Source organism: Crinia signifera, chromosome 4, assembly GCF_055691185.1.
Source record: "Crinia signifera chromosome 4, ASM5569118v1, whole genome shotgun sequence".
Classification (NCBI taxonomy): domain Eukaryota; kingdom Metazoa; phylum Chordata; class Amphibia; order Anura; family Myobatrachidae; genus Crinia; species Crinia signifera.
The window spans coordinates 81,140,123-81,166,978 of NC_139220.1; the positions used below are offsets into that span (position 1 = coordinate 81,140,123).

Below are 26,856 nucleotides of genomic sequence, written 5' to 3' on the forward strand. Positions count from 1 at the left end.
GCGTGGCGAGCGCAGCGAGCCCCGCGAAGGGACACAGAATACTTTTTAAGAAATATGCGTCCCCTCGCGGGGCTCGCTTCGCTCGCCACGCTTCGGGCTCGGTGGCTCGCTGCGCTCGCCACGCTATATAAAATCAACTCTATGCCCACTTGGATAGTGGGGAAATGAACAGGACCTTCTTAACATTGAATCCTATGCAAAATCGCATCGAATCGCATCGCATCGCATCTGATTGTATGCCTTAAGGTAAGGCATACAATCACAAAATCGGACACCCAGATACTACATAAGTACCAATGTATCATATGTAGAGACAGGATTATATGCAACATAAAAAGCTTGAAATATGCATGCAAATATGCATGAAAAATACATAAAATATGCATAAAAAGTGTTAAAATATGCTACATTAAATAATAAAAAAAAAGTAATTTTTAACTTATTTATTTAAAAATCAGGATACAATTAGTTGCAAATAAACCTCAAAAATAGGCCCACAGCATCTGCAGATGTCTAGTGCTGTACACAGGATTTTTTTTCTTCCTGGCTGCTACAGCAGACTGCAGCGTCCAAAGCTCATCTTGCATCAACTACACGGACCCTCATCTCCAGCGCCGATGGACCAAATATGAGCATAGTGTGTGAGGGCGGCGCATTGGATGGCTTCCTCCCTGCGCTGCATATTCACTGTGACACGGCATTTCCTCTGCGCCGCATGATGTCACAACCCTTCCGCCCACCTCCTCTGCTGCAGAAGTCTGTCTCTTGGTGTAAAGTCCCAGGCCAGGGGCAGGCAAAGGTTCAGGAGCTCCGTAATGGCATCCGCCCTGACTGACTTTTATCAACATGGATTGGCAGCCTAGAGCAGTGTCAGTGTACATCCAAGGTTCCCCACACTGTGGACATATTGCCCCAGCATGCACACTCTACCACTACCTGGCCAGCAGCAGCAGGGCAAAGCAGTGCTGTAACTCGCGGGTGGGAAGAGGACGGGGCCTAAAATATGCACCATCACTAGATTTTAGGTAAAATATGCAATAACCAGTGAGAATGGGCAAAATATGCAAATGCATATGCAAATATGCAAATGCATATAATCCTGTCTCTAATCATATGCAATCCTTTTCCTGGCTGCAGGATCCTATGGATCCTTGGTGCAGCAGTGACTATCTCCGGCTCTGACCTGATGCGCACAGGACCACACATTGGATCATAATAAGAGGTTAAACACATGCAATTTGGACCCTTTTAATCCGATTCCTCGGCCCAATGCCTCAGAATAGGATGAAAAAGACTAAAGCTGTGTACACACGGGGGCGATAGGGGCTGAAATCGCTGAAAATATGGTGGCTGGCGACCATATTGCCAGTGATGGGAGTGTGCCCCGGCGATAAATTGCCGGGTGCGCGCTCCCGTTTTCAGTCCCATTGTAATCGCTGGATGACCAGCTGATTACCTCCTCGGCTCCCCCGGCAGAGGTTCCTTTTCATCAGCGACCATCTCTGAGCAATTTATCTCCCCCCGTGTGTACGCACCTTTACAATGCACTAGTGGGTCAGCACGGATGGTGTAATGGTTAGCATTACTGCCTCACAGTGCTGAAGTCATGGGTTCAAGTCCCACCACGGCTCTAACTGTGCGGAGTTTGTATATTCTCCCCGTACTTGCGTGGGTTTACTTCCGGTGCTCCGGTTTCCTCCCACAATACAAAAATATACTGGTAGGTCAATTGGCTTCCAAAAAAACAACAACCTAGAATGTCTTTGTGTGCATGTACATGTGGTAGGGAATATAGATTGTAGGTGGGGGCCTTCAGGGGGGCCTGAATGTCTCCATATTATCACTCTTTAAGCTTAGTACATCTCTAAATGTAGATTTGGATGCAATTTATGACAAGACATAGGCAATATACCAAGTCACAGCTATAGGATGGGTGTGGCTGCATATCACATAAAATGTGAATGTTTTATAAGTTGCACTAAAAGTGTATGGAAAAATGTAATTGTAATAAATGCAAATGATGTGTCAGTCATCTTGCACACTATTACAGTAGGCAATATGCTACCCAGGGCTACCATCAGAAATTGTGGAGCCTGGGACTGACGAAATAGGCTGCTTCCCTCCCCCATACCCCACTACAAAAAAAAAAAAGGTTTGGAGCTGTGCATGCTGTGGGTGAGTGGTTAGCACTCAGGAGGGGTTGAAATGGGTGATTTGTGACTGCGGAAAATATCATTATTATTGTGGTGAACTTTTTTTAACAACCTATCAAAAAAATGCAGCCAGGATGATGAAAATTCCTTGGTAGATTTGACATGCAGTGTCCAGAACTACATTTATCAGAGCATTGTGTGGGGAGAGACATTCTGCCCTAGTACCATGGGAACTGCAGCTGCTTGCAGCGTCTGTAAAGGTGCCCAGACACTGCGGTGACTACTCCCACGGATAAGTCTCCTGTGATTCCCGGACGGCAGGCTTGCATGCAAAAAAACTCATGTGCTCCTTTTGCATGCGTTCCAAATCAAGTCTACATTGGCTGAGTAGCAATACCAGAGATTGCTTGTGCAACTGGTGAGTCTCTGGCTTGTACACAGGACCTGCTGTCATCACCTTCTCTTTGGGCTAATTTCTTGCAATTGATCTCCACAATTGCAGCGAAATAGCCCAAATTGCATAGTGTATGAGGCCTTATGTCTTGCAATGTATCACCACTAGTCTCCTGTTGCAGTCTTGTCGCACCCATCAGTCTGGCTGCTTGCCTTGGGACCACACATTGGGGATGCCAGATGTAGAACCATTTGAGTGGTTGGTCACAGTTTACTCTCTTATAGCCTACTTTTTATCTTTTAGATTATAATTACCCTGGGTTTATTATTTATTTATTTTACTTTCTTTCTTCACATACGTATTCCTATACATTATATGCCTGTTTTCTGTGTATAGCTTATTGTACACATTGTATCCTTTGTACTATGCCTACCATGCCTACTACTTGTGGATGGGATGAAAAATCCATGGTTCGATTAGTGCAGGGTCATAGCAACATCCCCATTTCTAGTACCCCTTTCACATCAATGCCGGAATGTACCTGGGATTTGGACACGGGTGTGTGCCGGGAGCGACCCGGCATTTACGATATTTGGTACTCACAGTGACTTGGCTTATTGCTGGGTCACCGGCGTCACCCGGTGGTGGCGGAGGCAGCACTGAGGTGATGCTGCCTCCATAGGAGTTAATGGGACCCGGGTCGCTCGACCCGGGTTACCGTTCAGACTGCCCAGCAGCCTGAGTCCGACCTGGTAATGACACTGCTTATACCCAGGTTGGATTGCTGGGTTGCTGGACTCGTTATATATAACATGGCTTTTTCTCAATGCACACCAATCTGTGATCAACCCGGGTTATTTTTGCAGTGTGAAAGGGGTATAGTTGTAACCTATTCGACCCAGGGTGCCTCACCTGGTGATGGAATATATAAACCGATTAATTTATTACCCAAAATGACTGCACCTATCCTGTATTATGTTTATTGTGCTCTCTAGGTTTTTATGTGGTACTTGTTTCCTAGCACGGCCACAATCTTCTTGGTCGTGTGCCTTAACTTTAAGGCACACGATGCCCACGATGGACCCGATTTTCTTTCAAATCAGGTCCATTTTACCGGCAAATGGAAAATCGGGTTTTAATAAGGCACACGACGCGACCGACGCGATGGACCCGATTCTACATAGGCTTTTATATTATATATATATATATAAATATATAGGCTTTTATATTATATATATATATATATAATAAAAATATTTTAACATTGAAGCCTATGGAGAAATCGCTTCCATCGGGTCCATCGCGTCGTGTGCCTTAACATGGCACACGACGCGACCGACGCGATGGACCCGATTTCTCCATAGGCTTCAATGTTAAAATATTTTTAACATTGAAATCGCGTCGGTCGTGTCGGTCTTGTGCCATTATAATGGCACAAGATAAGATGGACTTGATTAAGTCCATCTTCACATAGTAATCAATGGGAAAGGGGCCAATATGGGCCATTTCTCATTGTATATGGCCCCGTCATGCCCCCACATTGTAAACGCCACCCCACTATTGACGCCAACCCGAAGCGTGGCGAGCGCAGCGAGCCCGCGAGGGGCGGCGGTGCGCGTCCTCCGACCTTTTCATACCCCTACTATCCACGTCGGCGTGGAGTTGAGAATAGAATAGTGTGGCGAGCGCAGCGAGCCACCGAGCCCGAAGCGTGGCGAGCGGACGTGGATACCTTCACAGGTATCCGCGTCCCCTCGCGGGCTTCACAGGTATCCGCGTCCGCTCGCCACGCTTCGGGCTCGGTGGCTCGCTGCGCTCGCCACACTATTCTATTCTCAACTCCACGCCGACGTGGATAGTAGGGGTATGAAAAGGTCGGAGGACGCGCACCGCCGCCCCTCGCGGGCTCGCTGCGCTCGCCACGCTTCGGGTTAGCATCAATCGTGGGGTGGCGTTACCAATGAGGGGCCATTTCAACCATCAGGGGTGCTGAAATTGGGGTCTGGGGGCTATTTTACATTGAATCCTATGTAAAATCGGGTCCCAGGGACCATTTTACATTGGATCCAATGTAAAAATCGGATCGCATCGGTCGCATCGCATGCGACCAAATCGCATGCGATGCGACCGACGCGATTTTTCCGACACGACCATCCCGATGCTAATCGGTGTGGCCGTGCTAGGAAACAAGTACCTTTTTATGTTGTTTTTTTCTATTTCTGTGTGGGCGTCCCTTTCAGTAGATCTAAATCCTCTGTATTATCTAATTTTTGATCCCGGTAATGCTACTGTGAGTCCTGCTGGAAAAAAAACCTGCTATATACATAAAATGAATAATAATCCTATTATAATTATTTTCCAAATTACAGGAAAGGTTAAGAATTTCTAGCTATTTAATACATACAGTAGCCTCTTCTCTTTTTTTAAGAGATCAAAAGTAATTGGACATTTGCCTCAATAGATGTTATGGACGTCTGTGGGCTATTACTTTATGTATTGTTATTTCTTTTTAATTAAGCCTGCAACATGTCTGGGGTTGATTCCAGGGTATTAAATCCCCGCGATATACGGTCAAGCAAAGCTAAAACGGGCCAGAGTCACGGCGGTCGTGACCCGGGATTAAATACCTCCCCCAGAGTGTGGCATTTGGAAACTGTTAAAGGAGCTCTCCAGTCAAGGCTTTCCTTAATCTACAAAAACAATTCATTAGAGATATAATGGGAATTTTAGAAGTGGCAAATTCAACAGGTTGCTACATTGTGATCTCAGCAAAACAGTTGCGGATGACCTAGGATCCTTGCCAGTGTAAAGATATAAAACCCTTAACTGAAAGCCAAGTGAAGAACCCTCTGCAGTGGGTAGACATTATTATTATTATTATTATTATTATTATTATTATTATTATTATTATTATTATTATTGAAGTCTACTATAAAGAGAAGACTTCACAAGAACAGTACCGACAGTTCACAATGAGATAAGCCTCATAATGTAAAAGGTCAGAATGGACATTGCCAAAGCATATCTAAACAGCATTCTATGGACAAAAGACATTAAGATCAACTTGTACCAGAATGATTGGAAGAAGAACGTATGGAGAAGGTTTGGAATAGCTCATGAAGGCCAGCCACATCATCTGTAAACCACTGAGGCAGTGTGATGGCTTGAGCACTGGGTCACAAATGTTTATTGATGGTGTGATGGAAGCAGCCAGATGCATTCGGAAGTATATACAGTAGGGATATACTATGTACTGGCATTCAGCCAATTTCAGTACTGTCGATCGGATGGTGCTTATCAACGGATGGCCAATGACCCAAATTATACCGCAAAAGCAACCCATGAATTGTTTTTGTTTTAAGGTAAAGCAGTGGAATATTCTGCAATGGCGGAGTCATTTATCTGAACATAACTGAGCATGTATTTCTTGTTAAAGGCAGAAAGACCCAAAGCAAACAATAACACAACATTCTCTGACATTTTTAACACTTCCCCAGAAGCTTCGGGATTTTGTGTTTAATTAAAGCTGCATGTGTAATGTAGCAGGATATGTCAAACAACCTTTGCTCACCTCTTATGTATTCCATGTGTACCATCTGTTTTATCTGTCCTCATGTGTCCATATCTTTGCCGTAGGTCTTTTAGTCCCTATATTCTCCCCTTTGTGTCTGATCACCTGCCTCTTTCTCAGGTGCCCCCTCCTCATTTTCTTCCCTCTGCTCTCTCTCTCTCTCTCCTTACTCCCTACACCCTACACCTCTCCCTCCCTGCTACCCTTTCAGCCCCTGCTTGTATTATACCCCCTTCATGCACCACCACCCCCCCCCCCCCCCAACACATACGCAACACTTCTACCTATGCTGAGAGGGGAGCAGTGCAGTTTAAAAGGTGGCACCAGCTGCCAGCCAATCCCAGCTTGCAAACTGACTGCCAATCAAAGAAGGGCCCTTTTTCTTTTGATCTGGTGCTGTTTATGCTCCAATCGTCAATCACAAACTACCAGCATATGAGAGGCTGCCACTTGGCATTCTTTGCATCATTTTTTCCCCACACCTTTTCCTAAAACTTTTGCATAGTACTGTTCTACTGCATCCTAAATACATGTGTATTTGTCCATCCTCGGAGGTGACAGCAGGGTTTCTATCTACTCAGACCCCCACACATGCCCTTAAACCTGTCACTGGCTCCAAATTCCCCTCCATCTCTAATACCCATTACCCCTTCTCCTCTGTCTCCCTGCTAAACTTTTTGCACATACAGTAGAAGATAAGGAGACACAACATACTGCTGAGCACAGTGGTCCCTCAGCCATCTTACAAAAAAAATAAGGCTAATGGAAAGAGAAGAATATTTTTATCATTAAAAATGTAACTAAAAGAAGTAGGAAAAAACTTTTCTTTGTCCACCAAAAACAGAAGAAAGGTCTGTCCTCAGCCCTATAATTGTGCCCATATCCACTGCATTCTTCGCTCCTATATCTGGCGTACATGTGTTATGTTCCCACATTGTTTAAATAAAAATGATAGAAGCTCTCTACTCGCACAGCATGAAGACTTGCTCTGGAACAAGGAACGTTCGTTCCAATCTTTGCACTATTTGATAAACTGTCCAATTGCACCAAAGTCTTTCATATTTGGTGTCCTACACTCACTCAAAATTAAATCTATATTTATTTGGTAACCCAATACTGAAGAATAGAACCAATAACTGTTTCTTAAGCATCTCTTACATCGTTCAGTGGGCCTGGTTCTGGTTGGTTTGCAACTCCTTTAATGGACAAAACCATGCGCACTGCTGCGGGGGCAAATGCAACATGTGCAGAGAGAGTTACAGTTGGGTGAGTTATTTTGTTTCTGTGCAGGGTAAATACTGACCGCTTTATTTTTACACTGCAATTTAGATTTCAGTTTGAACACACCCCATTCAAATGTAAAGGTGCGTACACACGGGGGAGATATATTGCTAGCAATATATTGCTTGCAATATATTGCTGAGCAATATATTGCTCAGTGTCTCTTTTTCAACAAGCGACCAGAGATGGTCGCTGTTGAAAACAAACCTCTGCTGGGGGTGCCGCAGAGGTAATTAGCTGGTCGCAGGAGCAAGCTCCTGCGACCAGCGATTACAATGGGGCAGAAAACGGGAGCGCGCACCCGGAGATTTATCTCCGGGGCAAACTCCCAAGCACTGGCAATATGGTCGCCTGCGACCATATTCCCAGCGATTATAGCACCTATCTCCCCCGTGTGTACACAGCATCACTCTCTCTGCACATGTTACATCAGCCCCACCTGCAGTGCACATGGATTTGTCCATTAAAGGAGTTTGCTTTTGCAAATCAACCAGAATCACCCCAGTGTATAAGGGTGATTGCACGCTCCCATGGTTGTTCGAGAGGGATGTGCTGCACATCAAACTTAGCAATATAGCTAGAGTCTGTGGGATCGCATAATCATCTGTTAATGCTTATTAAGGAAAGAACATGATTGTTCCATCCAAACGCGTTCTAATGTGTACACAGAATCTGGGTTCAAACAAATGTTCATCACTCCAGTGTGTACCCAGGATAAGAATCTTGTAAATGTGTTTGTTTTTTACCCCAATATTTTTGTGTTCATCTGCATGTTTACATATAAAGCACCTTGAGTCTTGAGCACTATATAATAAAATTAATAATACCATCTAAAAATATGTCTAGTGTCTGCGAGCCTCCGAAACTCTGCCAACTGCTGGCAGAGATTAAATGACCTCTCTTTCTCACATGCACAAACACAGAAGGTGGCAGACTAGCTTTCTAAGCTTAAGCTTTTGCTTTTGCTAGTGTTCTAATATGCATTTTTGCAGAGTATAAATAAAGTTAATGTTATTAAGAGTTATTTCTTGTAGTAGTAGTAAACGGATGTACCACAACAAATTTGTTACTGTCTTTTTAGTCAACATTAAATAAATGGCTCAGTGAAAATGCATACAGCCAATCAGCTCCTGTCATGACATTTAAAGCTGGTAGGAGCACCATTTATCATTTGGAACAAGACATAACAAGAATATCACTTGAATAATTTGTCCAAAACAATTAGGAGTATTTATACTTACAGTAGGCTAGGCTAAAGACACAATTTTACTTGTATTTGACTAGGGGCTGAACATCTGTCATCTTTAAAACATGACACAAGGATGGGCAGTGAAGTGGGTATAGTTTAAAAAAAATATGTACATGTACTGTATGTGTGTGTGTGTGTGTGTGTATATATACAGTGGGGCAAAAAAGTATTTAGTCAGCCACCAATTGTGCAAGTTCTCCCACTTAAAAAGATGAGAGAGGCCTATAATTTTCATCATAGGTATACCTCAACTATGAGAGACAAAATGAGGAAAAAAAATCCAGAAAATGACATTGTCTGATTTTTAAAGAATTTATTTGCAAATTATGGTGGAAAATAAGTATTTGGTCAAAAACAAAAGTTCATCTCAGTACTTTGTTATATACCCTTTGTTGGCAATGACAGAGGTCAAACGTTTTCTGTAAGTCTTCACAAGGTTTTCACAAACTGTTGCTGGTATTTTGGCCCATTCCTCCATGCAGATCTCCTCTAGAGCAGTGATGTTTTGGGGCTGTCGCTGGGCAACACGGACTTTCAACTCCCTCCAAAGATTTTCTATGGGGTTGAGATCTGGAGACTGGCTCGGCCACTCCAGGACCTTGAAATGCTTCTTACGAAGCCACTCCTTTGTTACCCGGGCAGTGTGTTTGGGATCGTTGTCATGCTGAAAGACCCAGCCACGTTTCATCTTCAATGCCCTTGCTGATGGAAGGAGGTTTTCACTCAAAATCTGACGATACATGGCCCCATTCATTCTTTCCTTTACACGGAGCAGTCGTCCTGGTCCCTTTGCAGAAAAACAGCCCCAAAGCATGATGTTTCCACCCCCATGCTTTACAGTAGGTATGGTGTTCTTTGGATGCAACTCAGCATTCTTTCTCCTCCAAACACGACGAGTAGAGTTGTTACCAAAAAGTTCTATTTTGGTTTCATCTGACCATATGACATTCTCCCAATCCTCTTCTGGATCATCCAAATGCTCTCTAGCAAACTTCAGACGGGCCTGCACATGTACTGCCTTTAGCAGGGGGACACGTCTGGCACTGCAGGATTTGAGTCCCTGGCGGCGTAGTGTGTTACTGATGGTAGCCTTTGTTACTTTGGTCCCAGCTCTCAGCAGGTCATTCACTAGGTCCCCCCGTGTGGTTCTGGGATTTTTGATCACCGTTCTTGTGATCATTTTGACCCCACGGGGTGAGATCTTGCGGGGAGCCCCAGATCGAGGGAGACTATCAGTGGTCTTGTATGCCTTCCATTTCCTAATAATTGCTCCCACAGTTGATTTCTTCACACCAAGCTGCTTACCTATTGCAGATTCAGTCTTCCCAGCCTGGTGCAGGTCTACAATTTTGTTTCTGGTGTCCTTTGACAGCTCTTTGCTCTTGGCCATAGTGGAGTTTGGAGTGTGACTGTTTGAAGTGTTGGACAGGTGTCTTTTATATAGATAAAGAGTTCAAACAGGTGTCATTAATACAGGTAACGAGTGGAGGACAGAGGAGCCTCTTACAGAAGAAGTTACAGGTCTGTGAGAGCAAGAAATCTTGCTTGTTTGTTTTTGACCAAATACTTATTTTCCACCATAATTTGCAAATAAATTCTTTAAAAATCAGACAATGTCATTTTCTGGATTTTTTTTCCTCATTTTGTCTCTCATAGTTGAGGTATACCTATGATGAAAATTACAGGCCTCTCTCATCTTTTAAGTGGGAGAACTTGCACAATTGGTGGCTGACTAAATACTTTTTTGCCCAACTGTATATATATATATATATATATATATATATATATATATTCAGCCAATTCTAGCATGCCTGTGTAAGCCTGCAGGTAGCTAATCCAAACATCTAAACCAGTGGTCTCAACCTCGGTCCTCAGGACCATCAAACAGTTCACGTTTTCCAGGTCTCCACACAGAATCACAAGTGAAGTAATTAGCCCCACCATCTTTTAAAATGTGTCAGTGACTAATGAGAGTGCACCTGCAGGTTGACCTGCAAAACGTGAACTGTTGGGGGGTCCTGAGGACCGAGGTAGAGAACCACTGATCTAAACAGTAATAACAGCACAGAAAACTGATGTAAGCTTTCCGTTAAAAGTGAATCTTTTGCTTTTAAAAATTAAATGATTGTAAATTTGCATGCAGTAAGGTGTGTGTGTGTGTGTGTGTGTGTGTGTGTGTGGGGGGGGTGATATGATCATCAATAGACTCTTTACACATGCAGAAAGAGATGTGTGTAGGACTTGCTAGCTATGCTAGGTTGGGCACTGCTGCACCACAGTTGCTTAGCACACAGAGCTGACAGCCCCCACATAGCGCGAGCTGACCGTGCCAGTGTTTTCCAGTGGAGAACACTGACGAACAGCGAGATTGCTGACCTTCAATCTCGGACAGCGACTCACGGAGGTGCACATTGCTGTTGCTATAGCCCCTACACAAACCGATAAAAATTCCTTAATATCACAGCACCAGGCTTCAGCCTGGTCAGGTAAGTCCTGGAGGGGGGGGGACCCCTTTATTGGGGGGGGTCCCCACTCCCCCAGGGCCCCTGGCCAGGCTGACTGGTCAGTAGGGTGAATGTTTTGGCTGCGGGAACTTATATAATAAGTGTCCCCCGGCTGTGACATTACCCTGCTAGCTGATTTGGCCTGGTTCTTAAAATACGGGGGACCCCTATTCATTTTGTCCCCCGTATTTTGGGAACCAGCCCCGGACCTGGAGCCTGGGGTTGGTTGTAAAAAAAATCGGGGAACCCCTATTTTCCGGGTTTCCTGATTTTTTTTTTTTTTATTTCTTATTACCGGCCCCGACTCTTTTAGCCTGTTGCTGGTTACGGCCCACCCCATGCTGTTTTTTTAAAATGTATTTATTTATTTTTCTATTTTTTTTTCTTTTACACACTGCAGCCTGCACGGATCTGACTGATATATACGCCCGCTAATACGAATCATTACGCCATCGGAGGGTTACAAAGCAGTCGTATTTGACTGCTTTGTAAATTCCCCTCCGGAACACGACAGCCGTATGCAGTCGTATTGATTCGTATTAAGAATACGAATACGATTTTTTGTAATCGTATTCTTAGTAAATTTCCCCCATTGTGTCTGTTTTGCATCCCATTCGTTTTTGAGCAGTCTATGAAGATTTTTATGAGCCTTCCAAATCTTACCTTGACTTCAACATATCCCCTCTTTAATTATGTTTATGGCAGTGAAAATTCCAAGCTGAAAGCATTTCAGACATATTTTAATAGCCATTCTCTGCTTTGTAACAGTCAATTATCTTTATGTCCTCATTCAGCTGCTCACAGTAGTCTAGTTTAGTTTAAAGTAGACATGGCCTTCTGAGAGGTTATCACGGTCAGAGTATTAAACCCTAAAATGATCTACATCTGCTGAAATTTATGCGATGAGTCAGTCGGGCATTATCCACTTAACGGATTTTCTTTCAAAATGTAATTTTAAGTTTTAAATGATCGTTAAAAATATATTTTTAAAAATGCATTTTATACATTATTAGTGAAAGTATAATACAGTAGGTGTCAATCAATCTTCAGTGTCCATACAGAATGCTACCATTGTAACACTTAAAACCCTCCTCTCACCCAGTGGCAATCTCTCCCAGTGGCATTACTCCCCAGACTCTGTACATCCCCCCCCACCCAGTGACAAATCTGAATTTTTTGGCTTTAAGCCTCCCACGCTTCAATGGGCATAGTACTTTCCCCAGCAGCGGCTCTCCCAGATTTGGGGCTGCAGTGCATCCAAAAATTCAAATAGGGAAGTCATACCAATTTCTCCCTGAAACGTTGCCAAACATTGGCGCCTGGGGCTCATGGCTTTTCCTCTTTGAATCTTTGACTCTGCTGCAGCCCCACATCTAGAGCCGCCAGTATCGGTGTCCGTCATTATCATTGTTTTGTACTTGTGCGAGCACCCGCTCAGACGCTGCCCGGCATTAGACTGCACATGCTAATCCCGAAATCCCGGGATTGGAAACTCCAATCCTTGGATTGAAATCCCAGCGTTTTGGGGGCCAAATCCAGGGATCCGCCGATCCCGGTATTGGCCTGCCAATCACAAATGTATTCTTATTCAATGTCTCCAAAGCATCCATACACTCACGAGCAATAACCAGCTCTGTTGGCCTCTTCGATTACAAGTAATATTAAGTCATAACTGCACTAATGAACAATTGCAATCCATCTCTTACAGAAGGTCACATTGAACTGGCCAATGGTGGGCGCATTTCTTACACAAAACCCCCTGGGTATCTGTTTACTGTAAAGTAGTCACTAAGTGTGATCCCATGGTAGAGATAATCCACCTCGTGCTGCCTTAATCTCAGCCAATCTCTGTATAAGTGGTGCACCGAACACAATTCGACATCTTCATCATGTTGCTGCTTGAACAAAATGTTCTGTGCTTCAGATTCAGAGATCGATAAGATATTACCTTGTGTTAACAATGCCAGATTAACTCTGTCAATACCATCACCATTGTCCACAATGGGACCACATTGGCCAAATGCTCCATCACTGGACGCAAAGTATGAAAAGTCCTGTATATATAATAAAGCGGGTGCTGTATTCCCAGCTAAAAGGATGCATGGAGACCAAATATGCACTCTTTTTTTTAAGGCAACACTCGAAAATAAATTACGGTAGATAAACTGCAACGTTCCGAAGCTATTTTAATCTTCAGGACACAACTGAACATAACACAGAATAAGCTTATATACATACCACTTTCCAGTGCATCTGGACACCAGCCGCGGGTCGCACGAGGTGGCGCAGCATTCTGACATCATCGACCAGACTCCATTGCTATGACAACCTGTCAAACGCTCAGGTGCTGTATACAAATCATCACGCTTACCATCCGGCCACCAGTTGCCATGACTCCCGACATTAAACAAACCAACAAACGTGTATTGTTAGGCACTGCAGAACCCTTGTGGTGCTATATAAATGCTGATAATAATTACATACATACATACATACATACATACATACATACAGTGGAGCAAAAAAGTATTTGGACAGCCACCGATTGGGTAAGTTAACCCACTTAAAAAAGATGAGAGGTCTGTCATTTCCATCATAGGTACACATCAACTGTGAGAGACAGAATGAGGAGAAAAAACACAGGAAATCACATTCTATGATTTTTAAACAATTTATGGTACTCTTTACCTAGAAGGGCGCCCATCGCGGTGATCGCGGGCATCGCGGGCAGTACATTAACGGCCGCGACGCGATGCCCGCGATCACTGCGATTTCCCATAGGGGTCAATGTTAAATTTAGTGGTGACCGCGATTTTACATTCAATGCTTCAATGGCCGCGATTTGGACATAGTAATCAATGTTAAATGGGCTACAGAGCCCAAATAGGCACAATTAACCCTTAAATGTCCCCCCAAATTTTTAACGCCACCCCACGATCCACGCCAACCCGAAGCGTGGCGAGCGCAGCGGTACGCGTCCTCCGACCTTTTCATGCCCTACTATCCACGTCGGCGTGGAGTTGAGAATAGAATAGTGTGGCGAGCGCAGCGAGCCACCGAGGCCCGCGAGGGGACGCGGATACCTTCACAGTTATACGCGTCCCCTCGCGGGCTTCACAGGTGTCCGTGGCGACGCGGACACCTGTGAAGTCCACGAAGGGACGCGTTTACCTGTGAAGGTATCCGCCTTTTTAACATTGTTCCCTATGGGAAAATCGCGGTCATCGCGGGCACCCGATTTTTATTTACCCGCGATGACCGTGATTTTTTACCCCCGACTGGATTGGAATCGCGGGCGCCGTTCTAGGTAAAGAGTACCCAATTTATTTGTATATTCTTGCAGAAAATAAATAAATACACACATATTAACTGCCCACACGCCACCGGACTCAGTCAGATGCGTCCACTGATGATGCAATCCTCCTCCGCCCGGTTGCTATGGGAACCTTAAAAACAAATGAACAACAATGCATGTGCAATCTGCTGAATGGGTTGAAAACGCAATGTGAGACCATGAGCTCAACAAAACAGTAAATATGTCATACATACTATCAAAACCAAAAAACAATAAAACAATAGATCGGGTCTATACATGTAAGAAAACCATTTTTATTAATACCATTTTTTTTTTAAATACACCATTTTAAAAATGCATTGCTGAATCACACCCAAACCATGATGGGACCACCCCACCCTCACCCCTGCACCCCCAAAAACCATGCTGCATCAGTAAATACATTGCACCATTCAAAAAAAGATGAAGCCAGTGTGGCGCGGGTTACGCTACGTAAATTCTATAGCGTAAAGTATCGCTGCAAAGATGAGGAAGTACCTGAAAAAGGGCACCATTTAAAAAATGCATTGCTGGACCACACCCAAACCATAATGAGGCCACCCCACCCTCACCTCTGCAACCCCAAAAGCAATGCTGCATCACATTGCACTACATAAAACCCCCATCACTTTAAAAACACAAGGCCAAAACATGTGGGGGGCCTCCCCACCCCCACAAATGCCATGCTGCATTCCAAAATAATTTGCCCCATTTTAAACACCAGCAACTTGAAACCACCCCTAACAGCACACTAGTCACCCCCACACTTACACCAGAGACCAGCAATTCAGCACCAAGTGATTTAAGCAGGACAGAAGCCCCCTAAACCAGTACACATGCACCTACCACACATACCTGTCCCCAGATTAATCTTCCCATAGAAAGAAATGACTCATTTAAAGCTCTCCTCTCCTGGCTCCTCTCTCATGGGTCCAGGGGTGCAGCAAATTGTACCAATTTGGGTCACCACTGCAATTCCTCAGCTCTGCAGCTCACCAAAATGGTGACGGATCACGGACGGAAACAGCGTTTTAAAGGGATAGGGAAGCAAACTCCGTCCCCTGACGTGTTGAATACGGTGAGCGGGAGGGCTGGCGGCATACAGGAAACATGGCACAAGCATGGCGAGCGCAAAGTGGCGAATGCTGAGCCGCACTCGTTGTGCCACTGAATACAACTCTGTTTGTGATCCCAGCAAGGTCTACAGGCTGCAATGAATATTCATGGCAGCCGGTAGGATCTGCGACAGCAAGGTGCACAGGAATGTGCTTCGCATTGCACTCACAGGAAAATGACATGGAATGTGTCACTCTTCATGCGATCTGTAGCAGCAATGCATCGGAATCGTATAAAAAGTGGCTATATCGCGCTAGTAGATGCCGGCTTTAACACTTTTAGTGGTTGACGGGTTTAATTATCATTAGACCTTGAATAATTAAGTTAACGCTAGAATCACTTCTGGATTATTATTTTTGGTACTCTTTACCTAGCACGGCGCCCACGATGTCCATCGCGGTCATCGGGGGTAAAAAATCGCGGCCATCGATTTGCCATAGGGATCAATGTTAAAAGTGTGATTGGACGCGATTTTAGTGTTCAATACCTCAATGCCCGCGATTTTTCCATAGGAAACAATGTTAAATGGGCCACAGAGCTCTAATAGTCCCCCTGAAGTCTGAAATGGCCCCCACAATTGTTAACGCCACCCCACGACCAACGTGAACCCGAAGCGTGGCGAGCGGCGGCGGTACGCGTCCTCCGACCTTTTCATACCCCCACTATCCATGTCGGCGTGGAGTTGAGAATAGAATAGTGTGGCGAGCGCAGCGAGCCACCGAGCCCGAAGCGTGGCGAGCGGACGCGGATACCTGTGAAGCCCACGAAGGGACGCGTTTACCTATGAAGGTATCCGCGGCCCCTCGCGGGGCTCGCTGCGCTCGCCACGCTTCGGGCTCGGTGGCTCGCTGCGCTCGCCACACTATTCTATTCTCAACTCCACGCCGACGTGGATAGTGGGGGGATGAAAAGGTCGGAGGACGCCTACCGCCGCCCCTCGCGGGCTCGCTGCGCTCACCACGCTTCGGGTTCATGTTGATCGTGGAGTGGCGTTAACAATTGTGGGGGCCATTTCAGACTTAAGGGGGACTATTTGGGCTCTGTGGCCCATTTAACATTGTTTCCTATGGAAAAATCGCGGGCATTGAGGCATTGAACAGTAAAATCGCGTCCAATCACACTTTTAACATTGTTCCCTATGGGAAATCGCGGGCATCGCGTCGCACCCGTTTTTTAGTGCATGCGATGGCCGCGATGCCTGCGATGGGCACCGTGCTAGGTAAAGAGTACCTTATTTTTTTGTTATGGCAGTACACACCATAATGTTATATGCTGCACACGCCTATGTACCTTCACTTCTGGTACAGTAGAAGCATATTTCTGCTGGACACCACTCTTTTCTGGATATGGCCATTCTCACATAAAGCAGTGATCAGATTTATGACGCATGTTTGTAGGTTTTATTTGCCTCATGGAATTAGAATTTGGTGGATTTTTAAGCTATTCCATGTGACTATAAATCTAACCAACACAATGATGAAACCAATTCATTCATTTTGATGTCCAGTTCTTAAGCATTAATCATCACTCCCTCATTCCAAGAAATATATGCTTAACTGAAACAAGATTTAAGACCTGTTTTTACATGTAATGAGCATTTTTTAGAGGATAAACATATCTTAAGTGCTTAGTAAAGGTTTTTTTTTAACAATGTCCGTTTTAAGGTCACTTGCTCATGATCAGTTTGCAATGTTTGACTTTTCATCGCAGAGGGCAGATCTTATCTAGAGAGTTGCCCTTTGTGGAACTAATCGAATACGTTAGTACATATGCGATTAGTGTCGGCACAGTGAGATGTACCTCAAGTGATTGGTACATCCCACCCTAGATCACAGATCACCAGTCCTTGCTATAGGTAAGTGTAACCAGAGTGGTAGGGTATGTGGACAGCAAGCTGTTCATGGCTAAAAATACCTGCATTGCTAATAGTGCTAAAAATGCCCCCTATAAGGTGCCTCTTTTTAATGTTTATTTGGAGTCCCCCAAACTTCAACTGATTTGATATTGGGCAGCATTGCATAAACGCAGAGCAATGTTTTCTAATGGTTAGCAGATTCGTTTATTAAGACTGCTGCAGTGATTACATTTCACTCAACCCCAGGCAGTCCCGGGGGCAGGTGTTTTCTCCTCCTGGGACTGCCATTAGCTGAGAGAGCACTTCCAGTGGGAAGCCATTCACCTGCTTTAATGGCGCCCCGATCTGGCTCCTATGGGCTGCAGCAAATGCAGTCCCTGCTTGTTAATTTGTTTGGATGTGCGGCATTGTGATCCCACTTGTGTGCACAAACTGCACAGAGGAGATTGCAGGCCCACCACACGGGTGGTACCTGCGCTGTACAGTGCAGTAACACTTTCAGGGAGTCATTGGAGAGATGTACAAATAGTACAAGTGGACATTAAATCCATACTATAAGCATTGGGATATGAGTGGGCAAGAAACACCTAGTCCATGTCTGAATTTTACTTACCTTATTGAAAGTATTTTCTCTTTCATCCATCCTGGTGACACAGCTAACCGTGAGATGTAGTCGGAGGCACCTATGCTATGTCTTTAAGAGGCAGGCACCTCCCCTGCTGCATCCCAGAAGACCTCCGTTTCGTTTAGATGCCCACATGAGTGGGTGCATATGCTATGGAGCCGCGTTTTGCAGCCAGATTAGAGATTCAATTTTTTTTTTAGCTATCTTCAGGCTCAGTGTGGGGTTTCTTTAGAAACCTCAGAACACTGCTTTTTTGCGCTGCAGGGGCTGACGGAAGTGAATTGCTTCTCTGTCAGGGTCCTGTCAGCTGGGGAGAAAACGTTCCTTTGCTTCAGCTCAATGCTAAGACCTCCCTGGTATTACAAGGAGAGGTCTCCTGGGCTTTGGGGGGACACTTCACCTGCTCCCTGCTAGAGGGAGGTCTCAGGTGACACACCTCCGTTATAGCGCTGCCATTTTACAGGGCTTGCTGGCTAACTCCATGGGAGGGCATGCCAGTTACAGGAACCCTGCCCAGCATGGCACTCCAAAGTGATCCCTTTCAAGGGGAGTCACTAGGAGATAGAACAATCAGCAAATGGGAGTGGCTGATGGGGAGAGCACCAAAAGTCAGATCCTCCCCACTGAAGAAGGGACTTGGTCTATTCCTGGCTGCATCCTGGCGCTCTTTCTCCCTGTAACACAGAGATGAGAGAGTTTGCCTTCTTACAGTCTGCAGCTGAGATTCTTCTGTGCAGTGCCTTGCCTGTGACCACTGTGTGTCAGCGACAACAGCCGCTAACGGATAAGTGCCACTGGTTCATTACTCTGTATAGCGCCTGGCTATTGCACTGTGTGTTTAATTACAATGTCAGAAAGGTGTGATTCTGCTGTTGCTGAAGAGGGGGGCATCTGCCATGTTGATTTCCTGCAGATTTTGCAGAGTCAAATTAACTAGTGAACAGTTGGACCAGGGGGAGTTGTGCCCTGCCTGCGAAGCTGTCTCTAGTGGGGCTCAAGGAGAGAGAGTGGAGCAGCATTGGGCAGGTCTGTGTCTGACCTAGTACAGGCTCTGAACAGACAGAGGCATGAATTTAGTAGTTCCCCTATGATATTTCCCTCATCTCTGAATACCCTGAGCTCACCTACACAGGGGGATCCTGCTTTACTGTAGGTAATGCAGCACACTGCACAAGGTGTGCAATTTCTGATGGTCCCAGTCTACCATGCACCCCTTATTAACTCAACCTCTTCTTGGGCCAGATTCAGATGAGGAGGGGGGTGAATTTTCTGAAGAAAAAAAAATGTCTGGGACAAAAGGAGGATAATTCCTCTACCCCTGGAGTGGAGGACTTAATTTTGGCTATTCGACAGACATTAGATTTTGCTAATGTGAACCCGGTTCAGCCAGAGGGTGTTTTCAAGAGACCGCGCAAGTCTGGGATAAATTTTCCTGCAGATTGCACTTTGTCTGATTTAATAAGGGAAGTGTGAAAAACTCCAGATAAAAGGGTTGTTATACCTAGGAATTTGATAATGTGATCCTCAGGCATAGGGTACAAATTAAGTTGTGCGAAAAAGTTCCCATAGTAGACGCTCCCGTGGGTCATCTGTCCAAGGCTGCAGCCCTCCCTATACAAGGGGGAGCAGTATTTAAGGATCCGGTTGATAAAAAGATAGAGGGGTGCCTTAAAGCCACCTTTTTTAAAGGGGTGGGTTTGTTTTAAGCCCAGTGATTGCCTCAACCTGGGTCTCTAAGGCCGTAATTGTTTGGACGGATGCATTGTGTGTGGAACTTCAGTCAGACTCTGAGCTCTTTGCTTTAGATGAGAAATTGAAGTGTGCTGCTGAAGATATATGTGAAGCGGGGCAGGAGGGCACCATAATGGTGTCAAAGGTATCGGCTACCACGGTCACTTTTAAAAGAGTGTTGTGGCTCAAGGCTTGGGAGGCTAACAGTGAGTCCAAGAAATCACTGGAGGCTTTAGCATTTATGGGGGAATTCCTTTTTGGGGCAGAGTTGGAGTCCCTGGTTAAACAGGCTACAGGTGGAAAGAAAAGAGGGGGGTGGAGTCTGCACACAACTATATTGGTACCCTACAGTATACCGGGTAAGAGGGAACCGCCAAAATACTGTCTTTAATGACAGGGGTGCTATCCTAACCAACTTGGATATATGAACAAGAAAGGAAAAAAAAGAAGTTGAAAGACGGATGCACTCCTTGTACAATTAATTTCACAAAATAATGGAATGGGAATAAATATCCCTGTTTATAAAAGGTGGGGATTCCTATACTCCTTAATAATCGATAATGATAGGGAAACCATTATTGAATGCGAAATAGGAGAATTAAAATCTGGACATGTACTTCACATACTTGTTTTAAAAAAAATCAGGAAACCATTGAAATAGGGGTTCCCCGTATTTTTTAAAACCAGCACGAGGCCCAAGGGCTGGTCCTGGTTCCCAAAATACGGGGGTCAAAATGAGTAGAGGTCCCCCATATTTTAATAACCAGCACCAGGCCCAACCAGCCAGCAAGGTAATGCCATAGCCGGGGGGAGACTTTTTATATAAGTCCCCCCAGCCAAAGCATTAACTCCCTGTACAGTCAGCCTGGGCAGGGATCCTGGGGGAGTGGGGACCCCCCATGAAGGCCCCCCCTCCAGAATTTACCTACCCAGGCTGAAGCCTAGGGCTGTCCCCGATGCCTGTGGGTGGTGGGCATTGGGCTGATTGTGGTGTAAAAAAATAGAACAAACTATTGTATATTGCTGTGGAATTATGGGTCCCAGCAAGCCTCCCCTGCATGCAGGGACTTGGAGAACCACAAGACCCAGCATGCAGGCATTAAAGGGTCCGCTGAAACTTGTAGTTCCACAGCAAACCTGAACAATAAAACTTTATTCCATACATAGCCCTTTCATATCGATACTTACCTATCTTGAGCCCGTAGGTAGCTCTGCGTCGGTCCACCTGCACGACCCTGAAGAAATCCATGGGGGTACCATACTCACCAGATCCTCTGGCATAGATCAAGACCTCTTCGTTCCAAAGTAGCATCCTGGGACTTGGAAAAAAAAAACGCTAAACCTGATATACCATATACCACACCACACTGCTAACCCTGATATACCACACCCAGTGTTTGTGTGCCTCAAGCACGTAAATAAAAGCTTAGGGACACCAGCATCTGGGAGACTTTGGAGGGGGGGAAACGGAATTGAAAGAAAATCCCTGCCCCCCATCCGTACCAATAAAATTGACAACCCCCTGATCCTCCCATACTTATCAGTAATATTGAGAACCCCCCTGCCCCCCAATCCTAGCTATAAGATTGACAACTCTCCTTAACCTCATTACCTCTAATTAAAATTACATTATTTAAATACACCAATTGTGGAATGAAATCCTGGACCTCTAGCTTCTGGCACCCTTTTACTTTTAATCCCTTGTAATCACAATTGTCATGCTGGACCACACCCACTAATCACTGTGCACAAACCGCCCTCCTAATGTATTTCTTTTCTGTTGTATCCAACCCTGATTTTTGTTTAAGGTTTTTTTTATTTGTATAAAATCCAAAACCATTTTTAACAACAAAAAAATCCTCATAATTGTCTATTTTGAATGCAGTATTGATTTAACAAGTAAAAAAACAATATTAGCCAGTTAAGTGGTTACAACAGGGCTGGGCAACACCGGCCCTCCAGATGTTAATGAACTACACATCCCAGCATGCCTTGCATCAGTTTCAGCATGACCACATAGCAAAACTAATGCAAAGCATCCTGGAATGTGTAGTTCATAAACATCTGGAGGGCCGGTGTTGCCCAGCCCTGGGTTACGATGTCAGACTGGAATGAGGAGGGCTTGTCTGTTATCTTTTAGCTATTATTTTGTTGAAATGTTTTAATTTCAATTGTGTGGTTAAATGTTCTGTACTTCAGGCTTCATAAATTTATGTTCAGTCTGGTAAAAAAAAAGGGGCAGATGTTGGCAATTAGCATGTGTACCACGATATCTGTCCATAAACATTACAGCAACAGAGAAAAATGAATAGTTTCTCTAATGGTCCATAATCATTCTCACTAATCAAAAGCTTATATTAAATTGTTACCACTTTTTAATCTGTTATGCTTCTTTTAAAGACAGAGACTTTAAATGATTTACGCAGAACATCTTTTTTGTGTTTAGATTCCCTTTTGCAGAAGATAGAAGAATACAGCCTTGTAACGCCAATCAGTACAGATTCGGAGGGAAATTTTTTATCACATTCCGTTTCAAGAAGACAAAAAGCTCGTTTTCAAAGGGACATTGTGGATACCCGAAACGGATCAAGTGACAATAAAATTTATTATAATGTTACTATTTTTGGAACAGAATTTCATCTAAGGTTAAAAGTGAACTCAAAACTAATTGCACCTGGAGCGACAATAGAATGGGAGGAAGATTCCAATGTGCTGGAAATAGAACCACAGCATAGAAACTGTCTATACGTTGGAGATATAACAGATCTGCCTAATGCTTCTGTTGCTATAAGCAACTGTGATGGACTGGTAAGATTTTACATGCCATTATACAGCCCTTAATACATGATATTCTTTTCCTAAATGTATATCATTTGTACATCATACAATTCCCATGAAAAAAAAATGTTTTCCATTATTTTGACTGAAAATAGCTTGTTCATATTAAGTATATAATATGTATGTATGCTGTCATTTATCAGTAAAGGGGCATACACACAGGGCAATTTTTAAGATTTTTTTTTTCTATAGATTTTTCAGAAATTAAGCACGGATTGATCCAGACTGGATTTTTACTACATGTAGTCAGTCTAATCAAATTGCCGGCCTGTGCTAACTAGAACACTCGTTAGCACAGATTGCCCATACACATATCACACATCCCTACATGTGCATGGGATTCCCCCTAGGGACACATTCAGCTATACAGTAGTAGTGACTATTATTCCATTATGCAATACACAAATACCCCTTACACATTATTCCACACACACAAATCCCATCACACATATTGTTGCACAGTAATGCCCCTTACAGTTTAGTTACACACATTAATGCGCTTTATACACATTATGCTACACAGAAATGCCTCTTACACATTGCATAGCACTGGCAGCATGAGTATTCATGTTGCATATCGTCTGCACTGTGTGATGCGCTGACAGAGGACTCTGACTGTGGGTGGAGCACCTAAGTTTTAGCAGCTTTAAAATAAGACTTTTTATATGTACCTCTTGTAATTTGGAGTGGAGCAATGTGAGGCGAAGGTGTATGAGAGTAGGATAGGAGTTGTTGGGTGGAGGGAAGGAAGGGGACATGGAGAGAGGAGGGGGAAACTGAGGAGGGGAGAAGAACATTGCAGTGGAAATGAAGGAGAGGATTTACAGACAGGAGTTACGTGGATTGGTAAGTGGTCACTGTAGAGAAGAGTAGGAGAGGAAAGGCATAGTGGATTAAAATAAGGGGACACAGAGAAACTAGGGGTTTCCAAGGGGATAATAATAGTGCAGATGATCGAAAGGAAGGATAAAAGTAACAGGAGGTCAGTAATAGCTATCAAGGGAGAGTCTAGATAAGTCAATGTTAGAGACGGAGAAGGAGGAAATAAACCAATGTGCCAGTTAATGCATAGGAATAAGACACTTGCCAACACCGGCCCTGGTGCCACATGTGCCGGAACAATTATAACACTGCCCACATAACCTCGACCTCAGCGCCACTGGCTAGTGAGGGTCTCACCAAATAGAAATGGGTGACTTTACAATGGTTCTAAATGATCATTTTCATTTTTATGATTAATTCTTATATGACACTACTGGTCGTATACAGGTTGTGGCATTATTATGGCATACAGATGGAGACGTGCTCATCTGTAGTGCTGGCACGCCGATCACAGAGTTAGGGACGCGGCAGCTTATTGGCGGTATGCCGAGAGCCACTTAGTTGAGTGCGGCTCCATCTGTATGTAGCAATATAGTGCCATAGAAATAAAATGTACTGTATTTAAATCTATTCATTGGTATGAGGGCACCATAATACATAATAAAATATTATTGTTTATTTATATGGCACCACAAGGGGTCCGCAGCTCCTAACAGAATACGTAAATGAGCAAAAAGAAGAAAATAGCTTGCGGTACAAAGCAATTTAAGACCAGTACATGGTAAATATAGTTGCATCAGGGGACAGGACACAGAAATAATAATTAAGGTGGATTAGCAAATGCAGTGGTATATTTGGTAATATCAGGAGTGTAACAACTTTGAGGACTCATTATTAAAAATTTAAAAGGGCCTCCCTTCTACAAAGAGAAGGTGCAGGGTGACACACAGGGGTGGAGTTAGGGTACATGGTGACACAAGCACACACAGGGGTAGGGAGTTACACTTTCATACACAGAGGGAAGGGTTAGTGGAATATATTACACATAATGCCAACAGTAGTGCCTCTTACACAATGCCCAGAGTAGTGCCCTTTGCAGTATACACACAGTACTTCTAACTGATTTTAGCCCAGTCTAGCCCTGAGCCCAGCAGAGCCTGCATAGGCGCTGAATTGATTTTCTAATATGGTGCCGAATCGTGAGCCAATCAGCAACTGCACCTGCTGGACCACAAGGTCTGATAGCAGTGGTGGCTAGCAATTGGTGGTGAGTGGCCGTGGTGAGGGTGGTGATGTCAGATGGTGTACCCACAGTGCAAATGGGCAAGACACCTCTGGCACACACCCAGTTACAGCCTTTTATTCACATGACTCTTTACAGTAGTGCCTTACACAAAATGTCCACAGTAGCAGCGTTGCTTATACATATAATGCCCACCGTAGTAGAACCATTACACACACAGGACCTTATTTTGGTTGATTTGTTGCTGTAAAGGTGATCCAAATCGACTGCAAATGAGTGGATCTTGAGGTTAATAATACTGTAGGAATAAAAACAGGCTTTAGTCTGTGATTTTAGCTGGTTTTTGGTGTTTTATAAAAGGCAGATCCAAAACCAACAAGGGGGGTTTTAGCAAAACCAAATACAGATCCAAAACCACATCTCTAGTTTTTACATATCAATTTTTTCCTGAAACATAGATTACATATGTCCTTATATTCCTCTTGAATGTACAGCGAAAGCTTCTTTAGAACATTTCTCTATATTTGTCTAGTAAGATTTCCTGCTTAACAGTTACTATGACTACAGAATGATGGACACCCACAATCAACTCTACCCAAACACCGGCTTCATTCCTCTGTATTTCTGGTAAATAGTTATTACACTGTTGTGATGTACAGGTAAAGGTATATTTTATCATGCTACAACACTTAGAAACTATTATATTAAAAGCTTTAAATGTGACAGTGTGTTGTGTTTTCAGATTTTTTTTTCCTACTGTCATCCCTGAATTGAATTATAGAAATTGCATATTTAGTCAGATGTCAGAACAAATCATTTTGTTTCTGAGTAATATCTGTCTGTTGATCCATTGCTGCGTCCTTGGAAGCATGCAGGAGATGTCTATTTCCTACAAAACGCCTCCTGCTTTATTTGCTTTTTATTTGTCCAGCTTCCCTGCGGCTGTGCAATACCTTACAAATAGGAAACAGGCCACTGTTTAATATTTTAGATCTAAATAAGATATTTTTTTCCAAATCAATCTACTTACGTACAATATGCCCAGTTATTGTTAATGATCTAATGTTCTTAATGTATAATACAGCACAATCAGCTTCTGATCTTAAACTATGGTAAAGTGCAACAGGTTTTTTTTTGTTTTCAAGTAGTACCCAAAACACAATGGTAAGGCTCATTTCACACTGTCCGGCACACAAATGTGTCCATTCACACGGGACGGCCACGGCCCAGCCGTCCGGTTGCAGCCGGATCCCACCACTGGAAGGGACGGCTGCCGGGCTGTGGCCATCCCCACCATTGAAAACTTCTGTGTGTGGCACCGCTTCCTGGCCATGCGGGGTTTCGACACCCAGCGTTTTTGAAAGTTTCAGGTGTTTTTATACAGTATATAAAAGAAACACCATTAAAAACATACCCCACATCCACATTTAAAAACAACACAAAAACTCAACTAATTCATATCCTTGAAATATATATTTTTTTATCTGGAAACCTACAGGCCCATACACACTGGGTGGTTTTGACCTGAAAAGAGCTCACTTTTGGTGTTTAGAGCTGCTTTCTGTGGGTATAGGCCGGCTATGAGCACTGATACATGCTCCTACATCATCGCTGGCCGGAGACGTTCATCTGCTGGTACTACCAGCCGAGTGGACAGCTTTGCATAATCCCCTTTGCATTTATAGTTCAGCCAAAATAAATATTGAAGCACCTTTTTTTTCTCTGTACATTTTAGTGTGTTTTTTTTTTATATTTCTTAATTTGTACTTTTTAGTATAGTTTAATATTTCATGCACAATATGTAATGTTTGGTGCCACTTCGTTGTATATCAAGGGGTGAAAGAAATGTGTGTCAGCTGCTTTCGCAGCTATTCTCAGATGGCTCTGGTCACACACAGAACTACATGTCCAATCATGCCTTGCTTCACAGCCTGGGGATTCCTGTACCCGAGTAAAATAGAGTCCCTGGATATATTGGGAGATTGTGCGGACACAATTTTGGGTCAAGCGCTAGGGAACAAGGATGAGGACAGACTTGGGAGCACAAACAATTTCTAGGGAGGGGTATTGAGGCTGGTGCACATACGGGCGATCAGCTTTGCATAGAGAGTGCAGAAAAGAGGTAGAAGCGTAAGGAAAT

General features: G+C 44.0%; 1 protein-coding gene across 1 annotated transcript in view; it reads left to right on the top strand.

The window, feature by feature from the left end:
* The window catches only part of LOC146074120 (A disintegrin and metalloproteinase with thrombospondin motifs 2-like), a 301,085-nt gene that overhangs the window by 2,944 nt on the left and 271,285 nt on the right, over nt 1–26,856 (top strand). The window contains exon 2 of the mRNA XM_083181900.1: nt 22,260–22,621. Within this exon, the coding sequence (XP_083038026.1) occupies nt 22,260–22,621 (362 nt within the window). The remainder of the gene's footprint in view (nt 1–22,259; nt 22,622–26,856) is intronic.